The 23,219-nt window shown below is 41.8% G+C and overlaps 1 protein-coding gene across 5 annotated transcripts in view; it reads left to right on the top strand.

The window, feature by feature from the left end:
* Positions 1 to 23,219, top strand: part of LOC139352009 (interleukin-1 receptor accessory protein-like 1) — a 228,129-nt gene that overhangs the window by 127,633 nt on the left and 77,277 nt on the right. For all 5 annotated transcript variants that reach the window (XM_070994009.1, XM_070994008.1, XM_070994005.1 and 2 more), the window contains one exon: positions 11,482 to 11,556. In XM_070994009.1, coding sequence (XP_070850110.1) covers positions 11,482 to 11,556 — 75 coding nt within the window. The remainder of the gene's footprint in view (positions 1 to 11,481; positions 11,557 to 23,219) is intronic.

Below are 23,219 nucleotides of genomic sequence, written 5' to 3'. Positions count from 1 at the left end.
AGTGCTTTCCGGTAGTCTCCTGGAGCATCTAGCTCATTTTTAACAAGCGGCATCCTCTTTCAGTTGCAAGATTTATCCTTTGCAGCTCAAAGATATCTATCATAACAAGTGGCTGCAGCTCAACAAAAGCACAGAACGGCTCAGTTACATTTTAGACTACATATTAGAATGGGCAAGACTGAATTTGATCTACACGCTATAGACTGTTGGCGCCAGACATGGTGGTTGCACCATCTCTGGAACAGCTATGGTGTGTTCAGTGTCTGGAAGCAGTCCTGTGGGTGAAACCAAGGTCAGAGGTGTTCGGCCAGGCATTAAAATATTAAAATGAGTGCACAGTATAATAGTGGTGTGCAGAGGAACATGTGGGCAAACCATTACCACAATTGGACAATTGAATTTAAGAAAACACAGCATTGTAGGACAAATTTTGTTGCAATTTATGTGGATTGTAGGCTGTCATAAAAAGCAGAAATCTGTGCAAGTATCCTGCATTGTGCACCAGCTCATGGTTGCAGTGTAATAATGCGAAGAGACTTTTCCGGGCCAACGTTAGACACCTCAAAGCCCGCTGAGCCATATTTGAAAGCCACAGCTTACTCATAATATTGCTCACTGTGTTTGTGGGCACAGGAAATGGATACTTCCAGCAGTACAACCTGCCATGTCACAAAGCACTCATCATCTCTGGACGGCTCCAGGAACATGACAGCATATCCAGTTTACCCCCAGTAACTTAAACAGTGTACAGATCTAAAGCCAATACAGCGTTGGCAGGAGGTGGACCAGGGGGTTTGAGGGGAGGTGGAAAGGCAGGTGACAAGCAATGAATCCGGCAACCTGAGCCAAAGCATTTTGTGCCGTGTCTGTACAGGTCTGACCTTTTGAGAGTTTTGGTCATCATGGTATTTCCCCTGTGCAGCATGTTGCCTTAGTGATAGTAACAAAGGGCTACAAGCAAGTGAATATGACTAGATAGGTCTACAGATAGGTCTATCGACGTTAATTAAGGGCTAACTTCAACCAATCAAATGGATTTACTTTATAATGTTGATCAAGCCAGTTGGGAGAAGAGCAAAAACATCATTTCCATTGAGAAAAGCCTTGAGTGCAGTTCTTCAATGCGCTTCCTTCAATGAAGAAATACTCTACTGTTCTGATATAACTGATGCTATATCAGCATCTATGCTTGCCTCTTTAGGAGCTGCTCAGCTGCTCCCCTTGTCGAAGGTAGTCAGAGTAGTTCTTCATAGGATGCTGATTGGTCCAAACGACCGTCATTTGTCCACAGGCATGTAACTTGAAGCCTGGCAAGATGGATTCCCAGCTCGCCTGATCTGATGTGATCTTGTGATCCTGCAAATCCAGCTGCCTCACAAGCACATCGAATGCCCTGAGCACTTTCTGTCTTCAACCAAGGCTCTCTGGCAGCACACCAACCTGCTTCTAATATACAGTATTCCCTGATGATTCTACAATGTTGAGTTGCATGTTCAGAGATTTGGTCAGCTGATTGCTGCTATTGTTGCCTCAAAGCTGAAGACCAGTAAGGCTTGCCACTGACTGTCGCCCCATCTGTGATGCTGCTATCACAGCAATTGTTGGGATTCTGAAGGAATCTAAATCCATCTTTCTAGCACAGTGTATATCCTGTATAACTTTCCCTCTTGAAGTAGTATAACGCCATCAGTTTCATCAGAGAGCTCATCAGAGACTGCATTCATACCCACTGCTGCATTTCAGCCGCCAACCTCAGACAGATGTTTCACGGCAGCAAGATCCTCCCACTAAAATAACAGTTATTTTGCTATAAAATGTCAAATTTACACAGTGTCATCACAGGCACCAGCACTATCACTGATCTCATGGACATGTTCTGCACGTTTTATGCAGACACTGCTGTTCATGAAATCTGTTCGCCAAATGAACATAGCACCGCTTATGTTGTATGGTAATGAAAGCACTTTTCCTTCAGCTGAGGTCACATTAAGAATTTACAATGGCATTTTTCCAGTCTATTGACCTGTATATTTAGCCGTGAAAAAGAAAAGTGCACAGTAAAAGCTTGTGAGTACTTGATGACAGCCTCTCAAAAACACAATCGACTTCCAAAACAGCACAGTAAGTACAGAATGTTGTAATGTTCAATAACTGATAGTATTTAATTTGAGAAACTGACTCAGTTATTGTTTTTTTATAGTCATTTACCCTCCTTTTGATTATCAAGAGGTTATATTATCTACCAGTGGAAACTATTTGACGAAGTGACTTAGTGAGTTTAATTTGCTGGTTATCCGGAATCGTGGTCTATTTATCCCCGATGCCCCGAGGAAGCCAGTTACGTTTTCGAAACTTTCACAGTCCCTGACAGCTACTGACAAATTTCCTTTCCTTCCCAGTGCTCAGGAGCTCCCTTCGGCTTACGTCCAGTTTAAGAACATTCTTGCCAACTTATCCAACACATTAAAGTCCTGGAGCCCTACACTGTCTGTCGGATTCACTTTAATGACATATCTGCTAATATATCAGGTCTCAGCTGGGTTGGTTTCTGCACTTTTACTGCATGACAAATTCTGTTTGAAAAAAGACACTTTTAAAGGCCATAGGTTTGAAGTGAGATCAGCATTTTTGCATCATTGTCAGGTTGTGGCCACTAGTGGCTGTCCTCATTATGACTGGAGGAAAGGAAGAAGTCAGGTCACATACTTTAAAGAGCAAGATTCAAGGCCGACCCATTCTAACCTATGTGACATTTCTAACAGTAACAAACCTATTTGAACTCATGATGTCACTAACAGTTTTAGTGCCTAAAACTAAGTAAGCTGTGACTGTTTCACATGTTCGCATGTTAACCAGATGAGGATGAAGGTCCCGTATGAGTAGGTCCAGTGTGCCTGGAGCTCTCCATTGATGACTTGTGTCGTTTTGGGGGTTGTTGGTAATAAGCCTATTTTCAATCATTTAGGTACGTATTGTCTGATTTTCATGCCTCTGCGGGTGCCAATATTGACCTGCCCCTTTGGTCCAAGCTGAACTATCTCAATATTCAGCATCTGGTAAATTTTTGATTTTGTTCATGATGCATTGCCCTTGGATCCCAGCTCCCTAGGAGCCCAAACAACCCCAAATTCAGTTTAGGTCAGCAGTGGCCTTGCAAAACAATTTGCACTTGGCCCCTAAGGTTAATCCAGCCATGGCTCCAGTTGATCACATATATGTTGTATATGCATTAATGATAATTAGCTTTGTATGAGCCATGAGGATCAGTCTGATTGTGATTTCTGATCTGAAGAAACTGAATCAGAAACTAAACGGGGTTGAATATGTTCCTTGTAAGATAGCAGCAGCCTGCACCAAATAGGTTTTTTTTTTGTTTTTTTTTTTTGCATAAGTATGACTAACAAGGTTTGCCTCTCAAGTTGCTCTAAAACAGCTTTCATTTATTTCCTCCCATGGAACTTACACTGCATCTTTCCTTTAACGATCTCATGCTCCCACACACAGAGGCGCACACACTACTCCTCTTAATCTATGTCTGCTGAAGTGGTCTTTAATGAGGTGTGAACAGAGGACCACAACCCTCTCCCTCCCTCCCTCCTCCTCTCTCGCCCTTTTCATCTTCCCTCTCCCTCACCCCTGAGAGTGTCAGGAACAGACGGACAGAGCGACAAAGACGTACAGCCAGGGACAGACAGATTGGGGTGGGGAGAGAGAAGGCGATGGTGGAGTTAATGGGAGAGAACGAGGTCTTTTTTTCTATTTCATTACTCCATCTCCCCATCCATCATCATGTGATCACAGTGAGAGCAGATCACAGGGCCTATGAGGGACACTTTAAAGATTTTTCTCCCCAGCTGATACCAACATCAGGCTTTTCGATCTTTATGTGTGCAAGAATGTGTGTTTGTATGTGTGTGTGAAGTGCTTATACTCTCTGTGTGTTCATGTGTAGGGAAGCAGGTCAGGCTGGATGTGTTGCTAGCCCCTCAGCGAAAAGCCTGCCCACTCCCACTCATAATAACCCATCACAGAATTATGGTTTTGTAGTTGAAAACCAGCCAGCATCACTAATGCATCTCAAATGTGTGTGTCAGTCTGTGAATGTGTGTGTTTGCACGCCTTCCAGCATATTGGGATCCCACTGATGAACAGCATATCAGCAGCGTGCCCTTGATTTGGATGAAGGGCAGTATTTCTACCAGAGTTAGACAGCTTTCTCCTGTGTTGTAACGTGAGGCTTCAAAATGAGCTTTTTAAAAAATGTGCCAGAACTTTGATTACCTCCTAACTTTGGGATTTCACCTTCATCTGGCTCAGTGCAACCTGCAAATCAAAGCAAGGATTCACATTTGAATGAGGGAGAGCCTTCATGTTCTTGGTACCTGTCCAGGTATGGCTGTTTTTTCTTTTCTTTTTTTTTCTTATTGAAATACACTCTGCTTAGATTGCAAAGTGAGGTGAGCTCAGCGAACATTGTGTCATGCCCTTTTAATTGAGACTCAATAGAGTAATCCTGTTCCCTCAGATGAATTTCTGGAGGTGGAAATTGTCACAGGCAAAGGACACGGGAGGCCGAGGCCAGTTTCAAGGATGGCAAAATGGCAGAACGAGCAGATACTCAGCAGTAGTGTGTGTTCCCTCTTGTTTTAATGAAAACTGGATGTGATGCCTGGAGAGTCTTTAGGCAGGGTGCACAAACTGTATGAGAAAATACTGATAATCATGAACCCACTGTTGAGTTGCATGTTACTTTATAGTATGATTTGTTACCATTTAGGGATAAAACTGCAGTCGCCCTGGTAGCTGAATAGTGGAGTCTGTGGTTTGATTCTGGCCAAGGACCTTGGCTGCGTGTCATACTTGTTGCTCTACCCTCATTTCCATTGTGCCTGTACTAACTAACCCCTCAGACATATGCAAATACTCTGCTTTGAATAATAATTTGTGTCTGATGTCATTTAAAAATTCTTAAACTTACATCATATCCTTCTCCCTCATTGAAAATCCTTAATTTGCGAATATATAAATATTATTCGTATCATATATATTACATAGACTGGATGTGTTCCCAGTGTCAAGATTTAATCTGCGCACTCAGCGTGTTGCACGTTTATTTGATGTAGTCGATGGTTTTTCCCTCATGCATGCACTTTTACATGCAGTTCAGACAGACTATATAACACATCTGCTGCTCACATGAGACATAGAAGAGTTAAAAAAAAAAAAAGAACAATTTTCATCTCCGGGCAATGTTATTTTTTCCAAACGAAATTGAGTGAGAGTGAGATCAGATAAGACTGACTGTGAAGGAGATGCCTATTTTTAATATGATGGATACATTTTCCTTAAGTTTCTCCAGTTGGTAAATATGATTTGTTTGTGCAGATCCTGATAGCTTCACCTTTGTGTTGTTTTACTGCTGGTTTTAATGCCACTGTCATCCATCCAGCCTGTACTCTGCAAGGCTCAAGTTCGAAATCTACATGTCGAAACAAACAAATTAATCATAGATTTCTTTCATTCCTTATTTTTCTCTGTTCCCTTATATACAAATTATCAGAGGCCAGTTAGCTTGGTCAGTACAAAAGTGCTGGTCATTTGTCTTGTATGATAGCATATGACTACATTTATTGGTATTCGGTGTTTAGTAGATGCAAAGAACAGCTTTAAAGCTTTCAGGTTATTTTCAACCTGTGCCACATTTTCCATTTTCCTGTTTTTAACATCCTGGCAGTCGATTGTGTGACTTCAAACACTATCATGCTTTCTTATCTTCAGGTGCTACTGAAGGCAGTTGCTCGGAATGCTTCTCTATAATATTGGTCGATCAAATCTCAACAGTTGAACAGAGGGAGTGATTAAAATGTCCCTTCAACACTGAGAAAATGCAGTTGTTCATATAGGTGGATCACAATTGCTCTATTTTAATTTCATTGCTCCACTGCAAATATATAATGTTGACTTAAACAGTATAAGCAACGTGCTGCAGCTCCATGTTTGATGCTAGTATCCCCATCTGAGTTCTCTCTTCATGTTACTATAAATACATGCAGCCACATCCCTGCCCGTGCATCATTTTCTCCCTTCAAATTCACCATTGTCTTGTGTAAACCAAACCATCAGAGTGGAAAAACTTATTTTCCTTTTCAAGTCCTAATGAAACAAAATAATCTAAGCATATTTCATCAAGAAAAAGGTAATTAAGGTAATGAGATTTCTTTGCACAGCATTGAAACATGGCAGGCACAGGGAAGGGCATAATTCGCTGTGATTCTTTTTTTATGAATTTGTAATTAATGAGCGCACATTGGCATTTATTTTCCCTGCTTTCAGCCTGCACCTCTTCATAAATTTCACAATCCTTTATTTGAGACCACATCATGGCCTTTTCTGTCAATTGATTGGACATAAGAATGATGGAAGTGCTCTTTCATTAGTGTTGCCACCGATGCTGTTGTGGTTTGATAAAGAACCCGAAGGACACGCAGCTCTCCTTCAGTGTTTTACTAATTGATATCCAGGCTCAGTCTGTGTATTTTACATTATATGTATTTTTTAGGTACACTAAAGAAGCATGGTAAGAAATAACTGAATAACTCAGAAACAGTGAGTAATATCAACATACCTGTAATCACAGCACACAACAGGGCAATGAACATCAATCCACCCTCACATGAACAGCTTCCTCTCTGAGAATGCACCAGATGCAACCCACTAAGGCTCTTCCCATAATCCTCATTCACATGGCAGGTTAAGCACAGTGCAGGAACATATGTACATTCAATACTGTCTCATACGCCAACATAAATTTAACCAGATCTCTGAATGGCGGTCACAAACCTTGCTGTATTTCAAATAGTACAATGCTACAAACTACACAGCTTACACAGATCTGTTGTCTTACGCTTAATACACATTATATAGCCTACATCCCAGCTCACCTTATGCGTTTAACAATAATTTAATGTGCAACACCTAGCTATCATACATGTCCCTTGAGAGGCAACAGAACATTTGCCCATACCAACATGCGACAGGTAACGTCACATGTAAGATTTAACAATTTAGATTTAAAAGAGTGAAACTCGTATTGACTGCGTTACCCTCTTTTTAGTAAATATAGTGCAGCTATTAGATGAAAAGATCAAGAAATACTCAACGCCTTAAATCTGTTCACCTCTTTCATCTCCCTCCATTGTAACCACTTCTCTAGCATAGGGGTGCACTTTTTGTAGGAGTCTTACTTGAACACAATATCACCATTATTCACTAGCACAATTGAGAAGACACCATGGAAGGAAAGTTGTATCTCTGGCTGAATACCTTTTGAAATGAGAAGTAGATGTAAATGAGCCAAGAGCTGGTGCCAACAGAGGAAAACTGGGGGCAGAATATCCACACACTGTACATGGTCCAAGTGTTTTGCAATATTTCACCAACAGCGTTTGACATTTTGAGTTGATTTGCTCATCAGACACGTCTGCTCGGTGTTTCTCTGTGATGCTTTTAAAAAGTACTTGTTTGTCTGCAAAGCTGAAAATCTCGACATCTTCCCCTGATTACATGGTGTCTAAAAATAAATCAAGCCAATCAAGTCATTTGTGCTTCTTCATTACAAGCAGAGCTTCAAAAAATGTTGTTCAAATGCCTGAATTGGCCTATGTGTAGATTTACCTGCCAAGAACTTCTAGAGACCATGCGAATCATGTAAATTATGTGAGGAACAAAGTCAGAAGCAGTGTAACCACGATGGATGGGTCAACAAATCACGTGACTTTGACCCAGCTGTCACTCCCATCCCATTTCCTACCAGCAGCAATGTCAGTTCCTTTTCACCATGACTGTAATCTTTCCCTCACCTCAACCAAGTACACTCAGTACAGTGAAGAAAATAAGCATTCATGACAGTATTTATTTCCTTTGGCATATGTCCAATGGCGCTATTCATATGAAATCTAGACCAGACATTGGTATTCACTCAATAAAACTAAACAAATTAAGAAATCATTACATTTCAATTCATAAAAAAATTATGTGAAATCAAGTGTATTGACGCAGAAAAGCAGTGGAGAAGTCTGTGCCTGCAACGGCAGCAGAAGAAACATCTTTCACATTGTTCCGGTGTGGCTTTTGCCCCATTTTTCCACACACAGTGTTTAAATCTTGAAGGTTCTGGGGGCCCAGAAGTTCCTTTCTCAAGTGCTCTCTTCAGCTAAAGTCTGGTGATTAACCAGGCCATTTCAGCAATTTTATTTTCTTCCTCTGGAACCAACTGATAGTTTCCTTTGCGGTATGTTTGGATCATTATCCTGCTGGAAGGTCTCCTCCTGTCTCATCCTCATCATCCTGGTGGAAGCAGCAGATTGTTCTTAGTGTCCCAGTACATGGCTCAGTTCATTTTCCCTTTGATAATTTGGATTCTGTTAGTACCATGAGAAGAGAAACAGCCCCATACCATGATGCTTCCACCTCTGAATTCCAAACTCCTCCAAACATGATGTGTTGTGTTGTTGCCAAAAAGTTGCATTTTTGTCTTATCTATCCAATCTACGTTCCCCCAGTACTTCACAGTCTTCTCCAAAGGTTTTGTTGCCAAGATTACAAGAGGTTCAACATGGATTCACTTCAGTTATTGTGTCTTCCGGGGTGATTGTGCATGGACACTGTGGCATTGGAGAGCGTTGCCTAATGTTTTTTCTTTGACGACTGTATCAGCGCCCTGCGATCGACTGGCGACCGGTCCAGGGTGTACCCTGCCTCTCACCTGTTGACGGCTGGGATAGGCTCCAGCACCCCCCGCAACACTGAAAGGGATACGCGGTATAGAAAATGGATGGATGGATGGATGGATGGATGGATGGATGGATGGATGGATGGATGGATGGACTGTACCAGCTGCTTCAGGTCTTTCTGGAGCTCTTTTTGAGTGGCCCTTGGCTCTTTGTGCTGCCCTTCTCACTAACTTTCTGACTGCCCAACCTGAGATCGAGCAAGGAGCTCCTGGTGGTTGGTTGATGATGGAGTGAGATTCCTTCCACTTGCATGGAAGCCTCTGGTGCTTATAGAAACATTAAGGAGTTGAGAAAACTGCCAGTCACCTGTGTCATTGCTATGTTGCTGAACAATGGTCTTTGGCTGTGCCCATCACAAGATGCTTCTTACATGACGTCTTCGTAACAAATGATTTGTTTTGTTGCATTCCGAGGTGGGTAACCCTTTTTCAGAGAGTGGAAGGAGTAGCCTACCAGTTGATCCTAATTAGCACAGGAAGGAGAACTAACAAGTGGAATCAAATATTAAAAGAAAAGAAATTGTTTTAGGACACTGCAGAGGATCACTGGTAACTACGCCTCATCCGCCTCATCCGCCCCACTCCCCACACCCCTTAAATCCACACTCTCCATATATTCCATAAAAGGAATTAATATTTGATTTTTTTTAATCTGTGTGAATTGTGAATTTGAGTTTGTATTTCTGAACCATGCACAATTGTGAAATAATTTGGGCTAACCCTTGATAAAATAGAGAAACCTTGTTTTGGGTTTGTTTTTTGTTTTCCTTGTTTGTTTGTTTGTTTGTTTGTTTGTTTGTTTGTTTGTTTGTTTGTTTTTTCTTTTTCTCTTTCCTTTTTTCATAAACTTTGTACTTTCAGCAAAGTGTTGCTCTGTTAACTCGTAGATATCTGACTTGTAAGGAAAGATGATTTGAATGCTGGACAATAATTTAGCTGCTCTTGATGTTTCCTTTGGTGTGAGAGCACTCTTATTTTTGTATACTATTGGAAGCATTTTGAAAACCCAATAAAGATAATGTTGGAAAAAAAAGAAAAAAAAACAAGTGGAATCAGCTGGTTTAGTGTTTTTTCTTACTGTACTCCATTTTTCCTGTATCATTCCAATTTATTACTTTTTTATTGATTAGAATGTTACCATTTGTTTATATTTGTAGTTTTATAATATTAATACAAATCTCTGGTCTCAATTTCATGTGAATAGCTACATTGGAAATGCGTGTTGGACACTTATTACCCCCACTTGTCATTTAGTTTGGTGGACTTGTTGTGCAAGTGGAAGTGCAAATGTAGTGCAGGTAGTCCTTGCAAGGTAGTCCTTGCAAAGATTGAGAGAGCAATAAGGAGGCTTCATGTGCACAAAATTTAGCTGGTATTGGAAAAACACAATTGATGCCAAAACGGCTGACTTTTTTACTGCATTTAACTGGCCTTGTCAAGAGAGAATCTCCACTACAAAATCCAGCTCAGTGCCAGAAAAGTGAATTTTAAGGGTCTTGCTGTCGCATCATAAAACTCTCAGCCGCCATGTATTGCACAATCATAACGAATATCTAAATGGAAGACTAGGAAAAGAGAGATTCAGGAACACTGAAGTCTGCTCTGCTAATCTGCAGCTGTTGGGATGATAACTAGCTGGAAGGCTTTTTTAGCAAAACAGTCAATTATCAACATGCAACTGTAGCTAGCGCTCGCTTCTGTGGTGAGTCACATCAAAAGAGAGCTGGAGTGTGGAGGAGCCTAGCTCATTGTGAACTTGGAAAACCTCCCTCCGAACAGTGTCGCTCCTCTCACTGTAACTTGGCCCTTTTTTTTTTTTTTTTTGAGGTTCAGCTCATCGATCACTGCTCCAGTCAAACCACAAGTCATTTGTAATGAAACAAGCCTCATCCCTCCGAATATTTCCAAGTGTGCACAGATAGAAAACCCTCTCTGATGCCACTTTGAAGACTAGAACCAATTAGGGAGTCATTATAATGAGGAGCCTCTAAGTGCACGTCTTTGTTACGCAGCAGCTGTCTAATTGGAGTTGGTGTATTTTCAAAGGGAGTTGGGACGAAGGCTGTTCTAATGTAACAGTGATACCCTTTCCAATCAATAACTCACTTGTGGCTGCCCATTTTGACAATATATATTCTGCGGAGGTTTTTGTTTCAGGGTTGTTTTTATTGCTATTCTAAAAGATTTCAAGAAACTCACATTTTCCTGTCATATTAGCCATACATGGCTGAAAATGGTGCATCTCCTGCAGCAGCTCTTAACCTTCCCATGCCCACTGCAGCTGTGAAAGATTTTTACCTTAGGGTATACTGTATATTCAGAAATGGTTGACTAGTTACACAGCTGCTGTATATACAGTGCCATTTGCATTGCGGTCCATGTCAAAGCCATATCATCATTTAACACAGTCATTTTTACAAGGAATGAATAGCATTAGCATTGAAACAGCTGCTGCTTTGAAAGCATGTGCATTGATGTTTCAAGCTTTGACTGGGTAATTCAGAGTCACAGTAATTTATCCATGTTTTCTCTGTCCACTCTTTAAATATTATATTTCCATGCATTTGTTCCCACTTTAATGCAGCCTTTATTGGGGTCTTTAATGAATAAATCATACTCCCACTGTCCATGGCGGAGACAGATGTGGAATTTAATGTTCTCTTCCTTTCTCTCTGTTTGTCTTTTCACAGCTCCCCTGACAGACAAGCCGCCAAAAATCCTTTTCCCTACAGAGAGCCAAATGAACGTCATCGAGATGGCAATAGGTAAGGGAACATGTTTCCTTCCCTGCGTTGATGGCTTTATTTTCTGTCCGTCAATGGATGCCGCCATACTTGTGGCGTATGCCTGCTTGTCACAATGGCACTGCTTCAAATTTCTAGATTAGCTGATCAAAGCCATTTCAAAGTACGTCCTGTTCTACTTAAATGTGGATTTGTTTTTACCGATATATGTCAGTTTGTTCCTTGCTGTGCATACATGGTGGAAATCTTTATACAGTGTTTCAGCAAGAGAGTTTCAGATGTGCAGATGTGCAGATCTCCTTGATAATTTCAAGATAATCGCACAAATTCTATCAGCACAACAACATACTCGTGTCATGCTCACCCCCTCTGCTGCTTCTCGTGTCTTTTTTGGAAGACGTATTGATTCTGAGGACTGCTTAATGGCTTCTACTTTGATGTTTTTCTTATCACCATTAAGCTTAAACATTTCCTGCACCAATATCTCATATAAAAGGCTTTCAGCAGCCTAAGTTGAGTAATACTTCCTCTCCTAGCAGGTCTTTAATGCGAGACATCTGCCGGAAGTGTTGAGTTCCACTGAGTGGCTGAAATCCAAGTGAAACAATGACAAAGTAGAGGCGAAAGAAAATAATGTGGTGAAAACCGTATTTCTGTTACAAAGGCAGATTGGTTAACATGGCTCTGTTGTTGTGCTAATGGAATTATTGCTATAGAATTACAGATTATGTTGAATGTGCCACGTGACTTGCATATTCCGTGAATACAAGCTTTGACCTTGCTATGTGATACCCCTGGTCGTTGGTACTGGAATGCAAATTCTGCAAATGCTGTCAGACAACACTATTCAGACTGGTTGCTTTTTCTGCAACGCTGAATTTTAAAATGTTAGTTTTTTAGGCAGAAAAGTTCAGTTCAAGAAACATCCTGTATCTTCTTTCACACTGTATCGTTTTCACTTGCACGGGTCTTGAGAGGTTAGATTTATGCTTCCACCCCAAAACAGTGGAAGTGAATGGACTTCTTGTATCACAAACCTTGTAATACATAGCTTTGGACCGTACTCATGTCCTACACCTTCTGATGAGTTTCACCTGTGTTTCAGATCTGACTTAAAGTAACGAAACAGCGTTCAGTCCAGGGTTTTCAATTAAGTCTGCCCTTTTATGTGAATGTACCTTGAGGTTTCATTATGATAGAAGAAAGACAGAATGAGTCACTCGACACATTTGTGTATGAAGAAGTAAGCCTTTCAGTGGGTATGAAAGCCATGCCTGCTGCCTCCTCTCCTCCTATCCTATGAAGTGCCTTTCCATTATAATCACACTGATCACGTCTATCTTGGTTATCTTGCAGCGAGGTAATGAGTCCGTAATGAATCGAAGTGGCACTTCTGAGAAACCATACATCTGTCCCTCACATTACCCTCAAGTTTATGATGTTAGCATTACTTCAAATGGTCGCCTGCGTTCCTGCCTCATGTGGCTGCCTCAGAACGCCCGTCTTTCGTTTGCCTTACCAGCTTTTGATGCACAGGGGCTCATGGGAAAATTCCCGCTTTGTGCCTTATTGGGCGAGAGCTCAGCTGTTGGTGGAATGGAAAATGGGTCATGATGAAGGCTTCCTTTGAAGTAAATTTGTCATGGACGATGAACACAACTGGCTTGCAGAGGTAAAAGGTGGCAATCAGAAAATAGGCGCAAATCATTGTAGCTTTAAATTGATGATGGGTAAAAGCTGTTCTGGCTTTTTTTTCATCTGATTAAGCGTTTCATTGTGGATGATGGTGATTTTCAAAACCCATTACTGAAAGCTGAGAGAACATGACATAATGGTACAAATAAAAGAAAAAGAATGTTACTTTTCTTGATTCAGTGTTTATTTTGATTGTTTTTTAACTGGATTTTTTGCTGGATTTTTTTTTTTTTCCATTGTCTGGGATTTTCAGTCTGTTGAGCTTTCTAGACATTCATCCCCTTAGCTTCAGTAACTCTATCAGATTGAATTTTCATCTTCATTTTGATTTTCAGTGCACGAGGATTAGTAGGAACTGTGTTTTTTACACTCCTCCCTCCACCTCTGCGCCCATTGATATTCCACACGGAGTCAGCAGCTCTGTGTACATAATATATGAACATCTATTTGATTCTCTGCCTGTACAAGCCCCTATCACTTCCTCTCAGTGTTTGGCGAGCATGCTCTTGTCATCCGCAGAGAGCCCAGTCAAACGCAACATATCCTTTGAGGGTTGTGGCAGTTTTACCTGAATTTTAATATTCATTCTCACGCGAAATATAGAAGCACAAATGGCACGGGCTGACAGTTAATTAGGCAGGTGAGAGGGAGAAAACTAGAGGAGTGGGGAAAGGCAAACGTGGAGAGACACTCTTCAAGCTCTTGTTGTGGAATTCAAGGGATGAACAGACAGAACAGAGGGATCTGTAAATGGGTGGTCCCAGTTATTCAACGTCCAAGGCCCCCTCCCTTATTTGTCTTCTAATGGATGTGGCTGCTCAGTTATAACTGATTACATTAAAAATGCTTGATTAAAACATGCACTTCTCAGCGGGCATGTCTTTCCACTGCTTTCTCCGTGGGACAGATCAGATACAGTTTGGGTCTGTAATTCAGTCTGGCAGTTGAATGCGCACTGCCTTCACTCTGTCTTGTGCAGATGGAGAATAATTGACTACGGTAAGCAGACTAACTGCAGCGCAAGTCTGTTTCTAGCCGAGTGCTAATGTGTGCGATTTGTAAACAGTTTGACAGCGGGGTGATTCGTTCCTTAATGCATGAGCACATTTTTGTGTTTTCCCCGGTGAATGAATGAATGCACAAAAAGAACCTTCTGTGCTCTTGAACGCAACCCAACCAGGGATTCAGACCAACTTCCAGACAAAAACCTGCTTCTTTAACCTTTATTCTGCTGCCAGATTTGATTTGTTTTAATGCTGTTTTCTATGCAGAGCTGACGTGCCACTCGCGGCCCTCCTTGTCTGCCTATCTTGACATTTTATTTCCTGTTAGATTGAATTTGCGACCGTTGTGGCGCTCTGTTTGTGATGTTCATTCTGGGAGCACCAAGCAAGTTCCCCTGTGATCTTGATTGGCTGTTAAAACTTCAAGCCCTCCCAACTGCCTCCTTCCACACTTCATCCCCTGACACTTGACATTACGACACCGCAGCGAGTTTTCTGAAATTGCAGTGGAGAGACAACAAGGTGGTGGTGTCAGATTCCTCCACAATTCACTTTTCAGCTCTTGTATGCATGCTTTACCTCAAGAGGCCATATAGTACACCTTTCTGTCATACTGTTATGCATCATCCAAAGAGTTTATTTGTGTCAGACTAATTGCATTGATATTTTTTTATTATTATTATTTATTTATTTATTTATTTATTTATTTATTTATTTATTTATTTAGAACGCTCACTTTAACTTAATTACTTTAACTTAATGGCTTTGTCTTTGTCTTTATCTTCTTGTGCCTCAGTTTGTGATTTGCTTTGTTTACCACAATGCCTCATGGGACCCTGTAGGGGAAGGGAGTGAATTTGATGTTTTCAGTCAAAAATGGGCACTAGCTCAGCAACAAGTTGTGAACATAGTAAGTGGTCAAAGGTCGCACATACACCCCGACCTCAAAGCGCAGCCGTCTCCTCCGTTTGGGTTGCTGTCCAGGGACAAATTATCTCTGCTTCTCTTAGAATGAACTTGTTGCACCTGTTTTCAGTTAAGCGTTTGTGTCGCCCTGAACTGCTTGCGTCTGTTCACGCCCACTAGCCTCTTTCCATTGTTTGTTGTGTGCAATCACATCACATGTAAAATTTGCTTCAGGTGCCATGTGGACACAGCTTGGTTTCCAGTGAAGTGAATTCTAAATGCTGCCATGATATCTTGGACAAAAGCGTGCTCCCTGTTTCTGTGTCTGTGTGAATTTGAAAGCCGTCTTTTTCGCCAAACTCACTAATCTTGTTGTGGCTAATTGGGAGCAAATCCCTGCAGGTTCCTGCAAGTGTTTGGGCTGTTATTACAGCATGTTTTGGATTTTGAAATGAGATGTTCAACAGTCAAAAATGGGTATAATATTAGGGTGTCAGTATGCTTTTGGTCATCATTCTAGTATCATCCTACTTTGAGATTATGAGAACAGAATTAGTGGAGATTAGGGGTAGTATTACAAACAAATTAGCAAAGAAATGATGATTTCATATCATGTTGGTGATACACACATGCTGACAAATATGTTTCTGATGGATTTTGAACAGCTACCAAGCAATACAAAAGGCATTCTTTTAATTACATAGTTTGAAAATCAGTATCACTTCCTCTCAGAATGGCTCATTGTTCCACACTGCCTCTCTGCAACAATCTGCTGTCCTCTCAGAGGTTGAGCTTCCTCCTTTGTTGGTTGGTGAATAATAACAGTATAAACGGGAAATTGTTCTTCAGTCACTCATTGGAAGGAGTTACATTGTGGAATGAAATGAACTGAGGACACCTCTGAACAAAACCGTCATTATCCAGAATTGGCTTGGAGTCGGTAGGCACAACAAATTATAATTTGCAGTCCTTTGGTAATGATGAGGTTAGCCACATCAGTATACTCTTATTCTGGCGCAGGTCAGGCTGCTGCAAGACTCCAATTTCCTCTATGCTGACGTTGAAACCCTCACATTAAGCTCAAAATCTAAACAGAGACGTGATGAATTCAGATGCTGCTGTAAATATGTTTCTGCTTTCTGCAGAGCACCATTACGAAGAAATGATGAACTGCACTTCAGCAACAGGCAAAATGTCAACTTTCACCCGACCCCTGTTCAGCCTGTTAGAATGTGGTTGAAAGTCAGTCCAACAGATGGTCTTGAAATGAATAACCTTTACTTGACTTTATCAGTCTATGAATGTCGATCTTCCCATTATCCTGGAGCAGATTTCTTCCTGTAGCTGTATGGATTCGATTTCCTGATGGCGTGATGTTTAGGATCTTGTCGCATTGATCCAGGCACCATTTTCAATATTTAACAATTAGTATCGATGCCTTGGTTGTCCTGCTGACAATCTGCTGTGGGATAAAGGCCCACCGTGCCACAGATAAGGAGACATGTGTGATGGATCATGTTCAAGGTAAATACCAAGAGGCCCCGGAGAAAGGATGTAAACGTCGAAGCGCCGGGAAGACATAATGATCACATGAGGGTTTATTGATTTTTTTTGTTTTTCTCACTTGTTACATCATGTACGGTCTTCAGATGACAACTACCCACTGTGTAGCTCAACTTATAAAGCACATTTCAAACAGACAATTGAAAGAGCTCTACGTAATGCATTAAACAGCATTAAACATTAAGCATATGATGAGGATGAACAGATTTTAGAAGAGATTAAATAGAAAAAAGAGAAATAAATATAACATATGTCAAAATGCAAAAGCCCTGACATATTTTGACATGGACGGCAGAGCTGACAGTGGAATTGACAGATACCAGATATTGACCCTCGTACTTCCTGGAAGTGCTTAAGGTTTCTGTATGCCAGTAGTTTCCCCCTTTTTCCCTTTTCACTCTCTGATCAGGGAGTACTTGTGCTAATGCATATTTGGTTACCATGGTAACCAAATAATCTAGCATTAATATGAACAGTCCTTATACAGTTGTGAGGATTGCTTTCTGACAGAGGGGTATAGTAGTGATTTCGCTTTTGAGGAGATGCAAAAATGCCATACACTCATGAAATCCTGTGTTTGCTTTGTTTAGTTTTAGAGCCACATGTTTGTTTGGAACCGAACAGAGACAGCGTTCCTCAAGCCATCTCATTCAGGCGATTTGCTCTGCACCAGCGCTTGAGTGACGGTTCTTCTATCGGCCTAAACAAATACAACCAAAGCAGGAACCGACAGGATGGGTGTGAAGGTATCCAAGGGTTTCAGTCAAGTTCATGTCTGCAGCTAAGGACATGGATTAGAATTATTGGGCCTCATTTACATAATGGTACAATAAAAATAACTTTGAAATGAAAACATAAAACATTTGAACCTCAAGCCCACACAATTTGGCTTGGATGCGTGCAGAATTTAAATGAGGCTTCTTGTGTTTGTTTTCACTTCAACCCCAAAGGCAGCCTGGAACCAGACGCGAGTGTTAAAGCCACTCACCAGCCTTTATGGCACAGGTACAGGCGCCACACGCTGATACTTTCCCACTCAAGTTTGCAATTAAACGCATCTTCAAAGCATCACTCCGTACGGTGCGGCAGCTCGCTGTTATAGCTGGTACAGGGAAGCGTCACCATCTAGCTCGCACTCAGGTCGTTTCGTGCTTTTGAGCCGGAGAGTTCTCATCAAACCACAATATACATTTTCATCTCACAAAGCACAGCCTCAGCAACACCTATCTCGAATATCACACGCACACCATTCATCCCTCTAAATGTCACAGGCTTGGCAGAACGCTTCAACGATGCCAAAGGTTGAGAGGCCCTTGGATCAATATTACATCATTTCTCTCAATTAGGGCATTATTTATTCCCCTCAAGTTATTGTACATCTGCGAGTGATCCTATCTGCATTCCTGGCAAGCCTCCACCAAGCACCAAGGCCCTGGAGGGAGAGGAAGACAGAGTGTGATAAAGATGAAGAGAGAGGAGGGAAGAGAATGAGAGAGAAATGAAGGTAGAGGGAATTTGGACGAAGAGTTGGAGCAGGGGAGAAAAAGTGAGCAAGATCATTCAAGATTCACAGAGGGGATGAAATACGATGGCGTCTTACCTTGAGTTATTACAGATGAAAGTGGATACAAGACAGCGCACCGTCCCAAATGGTTAATATGCCCTGCAGTGCCGAGCCATAAATCCTGACTGTCATATTAGAGTGTGTGGGGGGGTTGGAGGTGGTGATTGGAAGGGATTCCTGGTAAAGAAATGCTCCCATTAGTGTTTTACATAAGTACTGTAATGAGGGGAAGAGTCTGTACAAGTGCTTCATGATGCCTGATTGGCCCACTGGACCAAAGGGGGATCATTTTACCCAACAGTTGAGGAAGCTCGCCAGTGTGTGACCGCAGGGCTGATACCAGGTTCACGTTTTAGATGGAGATTGACCTGAAAAGTCAAGCTATCATCCCACACTGACCGTTCCCCCGCTGTGCTTCCTGTCAGCGGCTCCCACCTGCAGCCTTGTGCCTGTCTCTGCAAACTGAGAGGAAAAATGGCTGAAGGCATTTGCTCTCCTTCGCAGAAAATAGCATCAAGAACCGGCCAAGGCACTTGAGTATTAAGATATACTGCCTCTCGTCTGTGCCAGCAATGCTTCCCGTCTCTGGGTAGACCTATTAATCATAAATTGGGCTTTGGCATGTAGTTTAGAGAAAGTCTGGTTTGTTGTTTTCTATTTTTATGTTTAAGGGATAAAGCATTCCTGCCTTGCACCTGCACGCACCCTCGGGAAGGTCACAAGACCTTCTGCCTTTGTCAGACTTGTATCGCTTAACAAATCAATAGATTATGAAACTGTCTACGGAAGGCTACCAGCCACCTGACACAAGCACAGGCTGTGCAAATCAAGTGATGTGGATAATTCAGAAAGACACTTGATGACCTCTTTTGACTGTAGGTTAGCCTGCAAGCTGATTTGCGTTGCCTCCTGACATCACCGTGACTGCAGTTGTGTTGTCTTATTTTTACCGATTGAAAGCGAGGATGGATGCACTGATTGTCTGCAAATAAGATTGCTCTAATGGATGAATGTAGTGAATGTAGATTCATCATCATTCTACTTACAAGATTAGTGTAAAAGTGGGTATTATTTAAAAAAAAAAAATGGATGCGACAGTGCTAATTGAAGTTAGAATGTGGATCTCCACAGAGGGTGTGGACCGAATTCTGCAAATCCCTGGATTACTTTCAATGACGATACTTACTTTCTGCATTGTTTGTGCATAGCAACTAAAATGTGATTAAAGTTACGGAAAGATTGTGGTTATAGTTTAAAAAAAATGAAACTTTTGGATTGTTGGACAGAGAACAAGATATTGTGTTTTGCTACATACCCACACTGAACATTGGCACTGGACCTAAACTGTGCACTGCAATATGAATATAGGTTTGCTCATTGGGATACTGGACAGCCCAATGGTAAGCCGATAAAGGGGAGTCCAATGTGCTCTTGGCGAGTTCAAAGATATTTAGGTGTCCAATTAAATCAGATAAATATGCTTTGTTGCTTTATTGTTGTTTCAGCAGCATTACAATGACAAAATGCTGCAGGTGTTACAAGATATTATGGACTCATTTCTTGGCAAAAGCTGCAAAAAAGTTCAAATTAAATGGTGAATGTGAAAACTGCACAGCTGCAGGGTTCAGTGTATAAGTGAGATACTACCACAGTCCTGGTGGCATTTTGACTTCTGCCTCCTTCTTTGGATTACACTATAAATTACTGTTCACCACATTCAAAGATTTAACATCTGTGGGCTGTCAGGCTGTCAGAACTGCAGTGGTGGTGTCTGCTGGACCTTACGTTTCAGTACAACAGCCTCTTCAGCCGCTTGTTCTGTGATTGTTACTCTGGTGCTGTTGGGTTTGTTTCAGCGTAACTTTAAAGTTTAGCATTTGATTTTTTGCCTTATTTAGCCTGTCTCTGACCCCCATCTCCACGGTTCCCACAGCACACATATTAACGGCGCGCTGTCTGTGCTGCATCCATCCAGCTGTTTCTCCATCACCAGCTGTGTGCTTTAAAATCGAAAAACCTCCTCCTCCGCCACACACACTCACACTGCCTCGTTTCTATTTTCTTGTGCTCCTTCCAATCCTGTCATGTATCAGTAGCTCTGCACTGTAGCGGCGATGCACACCGTCTGATAGTCAACTTGACTCAAATACTGGCATATGGACTACCAACAGCAGGAAGCCTCGTTCGACAACTCATTCGGCACTGTGTGACAGCTTGGAACCCAAGAGCCACCTGCTTTAGAATTAAACTCACCTTTTAGTGTGGCAGTTAAGCAGTGCAACTTTTACAGCCATTAGATTAGCCCTCAGTTTAACCTGAAGATGGCGGTGTCACCTTGCTCTTTTGTGAGCCGCTATTCACAAACTTCTACTGCTAGCAGGCAGAGGAGACATTAATTTGCTCTTGTGACTCAAAGAAAATCTTCTCTGTCTAATTTCTTCAGTTGTTTGAGGCATTTCTCTTTTTAGTGGCTGGATTGTGTTGAGCTTTTTGCCCCTGAATGCTACGAGAGCAGCGCTGTAGCTTGAATTTTTATTTTTCAAGAATTCATCCGCATCTCCCGCAGAGCCAACTCCGCAGCTGAACCCACAGCCAAAATGCAAACCCTGCAAACTTTCTCCTCCTCGTCATCCCCTTGGCAGCGTTTGTGTGTTGCCTGGTTGAACTAATTGCCCTTTTTTTAATTTCCAGCCAAACAGGTGGCTATATTGGTTTCCTTCTGGCTGCATTCATGTGACTGTGCATCCAGGTTGGACGGAGATGACAGTGTCTCCTCTCCGCCCGGAGCGTGACCTTGGTTTGGCGTTGCTCCGTCTGCACTGTCTTTGGTCTCACAGTGGTCTTTTGGGCCAACTTCTGATTGTGCACACGCCGTGTGTGTGTGTGCGTTTGCATGTGTGTGTTTGAGACACGGAGAGATAGAGCGGCCTCTGATGTCTAGCCAGAGAGCTAGCGGGCCAGGATCACGGTCGAAAGGGGAGGGAGATGGCAGTGGCAACAAACTTTGGGAAGTGACACATAAGAACACATGAGAGTACAGATCTACTCTATGATGTCATGATACAGCTGCTACACACACACACACACACACACACACAGATTAGTGCACATACAGGCAAAATGCAATATTCTTCAAACAAGCAGAAACACCAACAAACGCTCAGCATTCGCACATGCGGCCGCACATTCACATGCACAAAAGGTCTTATGCAGCTTTTACCACCTCACACTGTCACCTCCAGGGATTTGTATGTGCTAAAGCAATCTGATATGGTCATATTTGTCTTTCTCCACACAGATACAGTGTTCGTCCACTTTGCGCCGGCCCGTTGTATCTACAGTTGTGGTCTTGTGCGTGGTCCGTGGGCGGACGTGTAACAGGGAATATGAAAGTGTCAGATGAAATGTTGTGGATATTGTCTCATAACCGCTATGAGTCAGGCAACACCTTGTTCCTATACCTTAGGTAGGTATTTTTTCCTCTGCAGTGGGAGGGATTACGACACGCTCAGATAGGCGCTGACCTCTGCAGACCAGAATAGAATAAAATAGAACAGACACGATACAGTAGAGAGAAGTGCTGTCCTCATACCATCTGTGCAGCCTCCTGATATGCAACATGATGACGTTTCTGCTGTTTATTTGTAATTATTGTGCCCTTGTTCTTAATGCGCCAGGAATGAAGACTTCCTGTATTTGACTCTCATTTCATTCATTCATTCATGGTTTTTAGCCAGTTAATTGATTCTGTTCTTATACATGCACATCAGAAATACAAACTGGTGTAGTTGGAGCAATACAGGTTCTCGATAACTACTTGCATTATAAATATTTGAAGCTGCAGCTAATGATTACAACTTGCACTTCTTCTCTGGTATTGTCATTCAAGGCTCGTCTGATACTTTCTGATGAATGGTGGCTGTGAGAAAGTTATAGTGAAAAAAGGATAGGAAAGGAAGAGAAACTATTTCAAGATCTATGATTTATTTCAAGAGTCATGCTGTGTTTTGCAATTAAATTCCTTATTTGGAGCTCTTTTAAATGTGGAGGGCTGTCCACTTATTTAAAATCTGGGATCAGAAGTGGCAGGTTTAACGTGGACATTTCCCAAAAGAACAGGCACAGGTATGATGTTAGACTTGTATCCAAGTCCCATTTATATTTATTACAAAGGTATATTGTGGAACTGTAAAGTGTAAGCCACCTCCACCATAGCAACAACACAACAAATGCATTATTTCACAGTCACCACATTATCACTGTACCCAAGTTCCACACACTAGCAGCACTGACTGGCATCAGAGTCATACAAATGATAATTGTAATATATGTGATGAGTGGTGTAAGTATTAATAAGAATTATGTTATAAATTACTTTTTTTGTTTCTTTGTTTTTTGCGGTTGCAAGTTGCGTCGTTGGAGGAAAGATTCCATCATCACTCCTCTGCATGCTCACCGGAATTGTTAGGGGTACTCAGTTTTGTCATTTTTCACGATTAGCACACAGCTGAACACGTTCACCACACGGAGTCGTGTGCAGTCGGGACAAAGCTTACGAACAGGCAGTTCCTCCCCGAGCATTCTGGGTGAGAGTCACAGGATGTGCTTGCCAACATGAACTCAAAAATTGTTACTTTACAGTTCAACCTATTGCTTTTGGATGGGACCTAAATGTTCCCAACAATGAAACCAAAGTGCCCAGAAAATATTTTATTGTAGAAAGATTTAATTTCTTTTCCTGGTGCCTACTGAGAGAAACCACAGCCACCGTGCCAGCTGTCTTGGCAGCACTCGGGTTTAATCTCTGAGACTCAGGCTAACCAGAACATGAAGGCCTCCCTCTCTCCTTTAGCAAACACTCCAGACTACTTATTCTCCCTGCCAACCACAGGCTAGACAGAAGATATTGAGCATCCTTCCATGCTGCGACAGAGGGTTGATATTGATTTCAA

Source organism: Chaetodon trifascialis, chromosome 24 (genome assembly GCF_039877785.1).
Source record: "Chaetodon trifascialis isolate fChaTrf1 chromosome 24, fChaTrf1.hap1, whole genome shotgun sequence".
Lineage (NCBI taxonomy): Eukaryota > Metazoa > Chordata > Actinopteri > Chaetodontiformes > Chaetodontidae > Chaetodon > Chaetodon trifascialis.
Note: the sequence above shows the minus strand (reverse complement) of the source record. Positions and strands in the feature narration are given on the sequence as shown.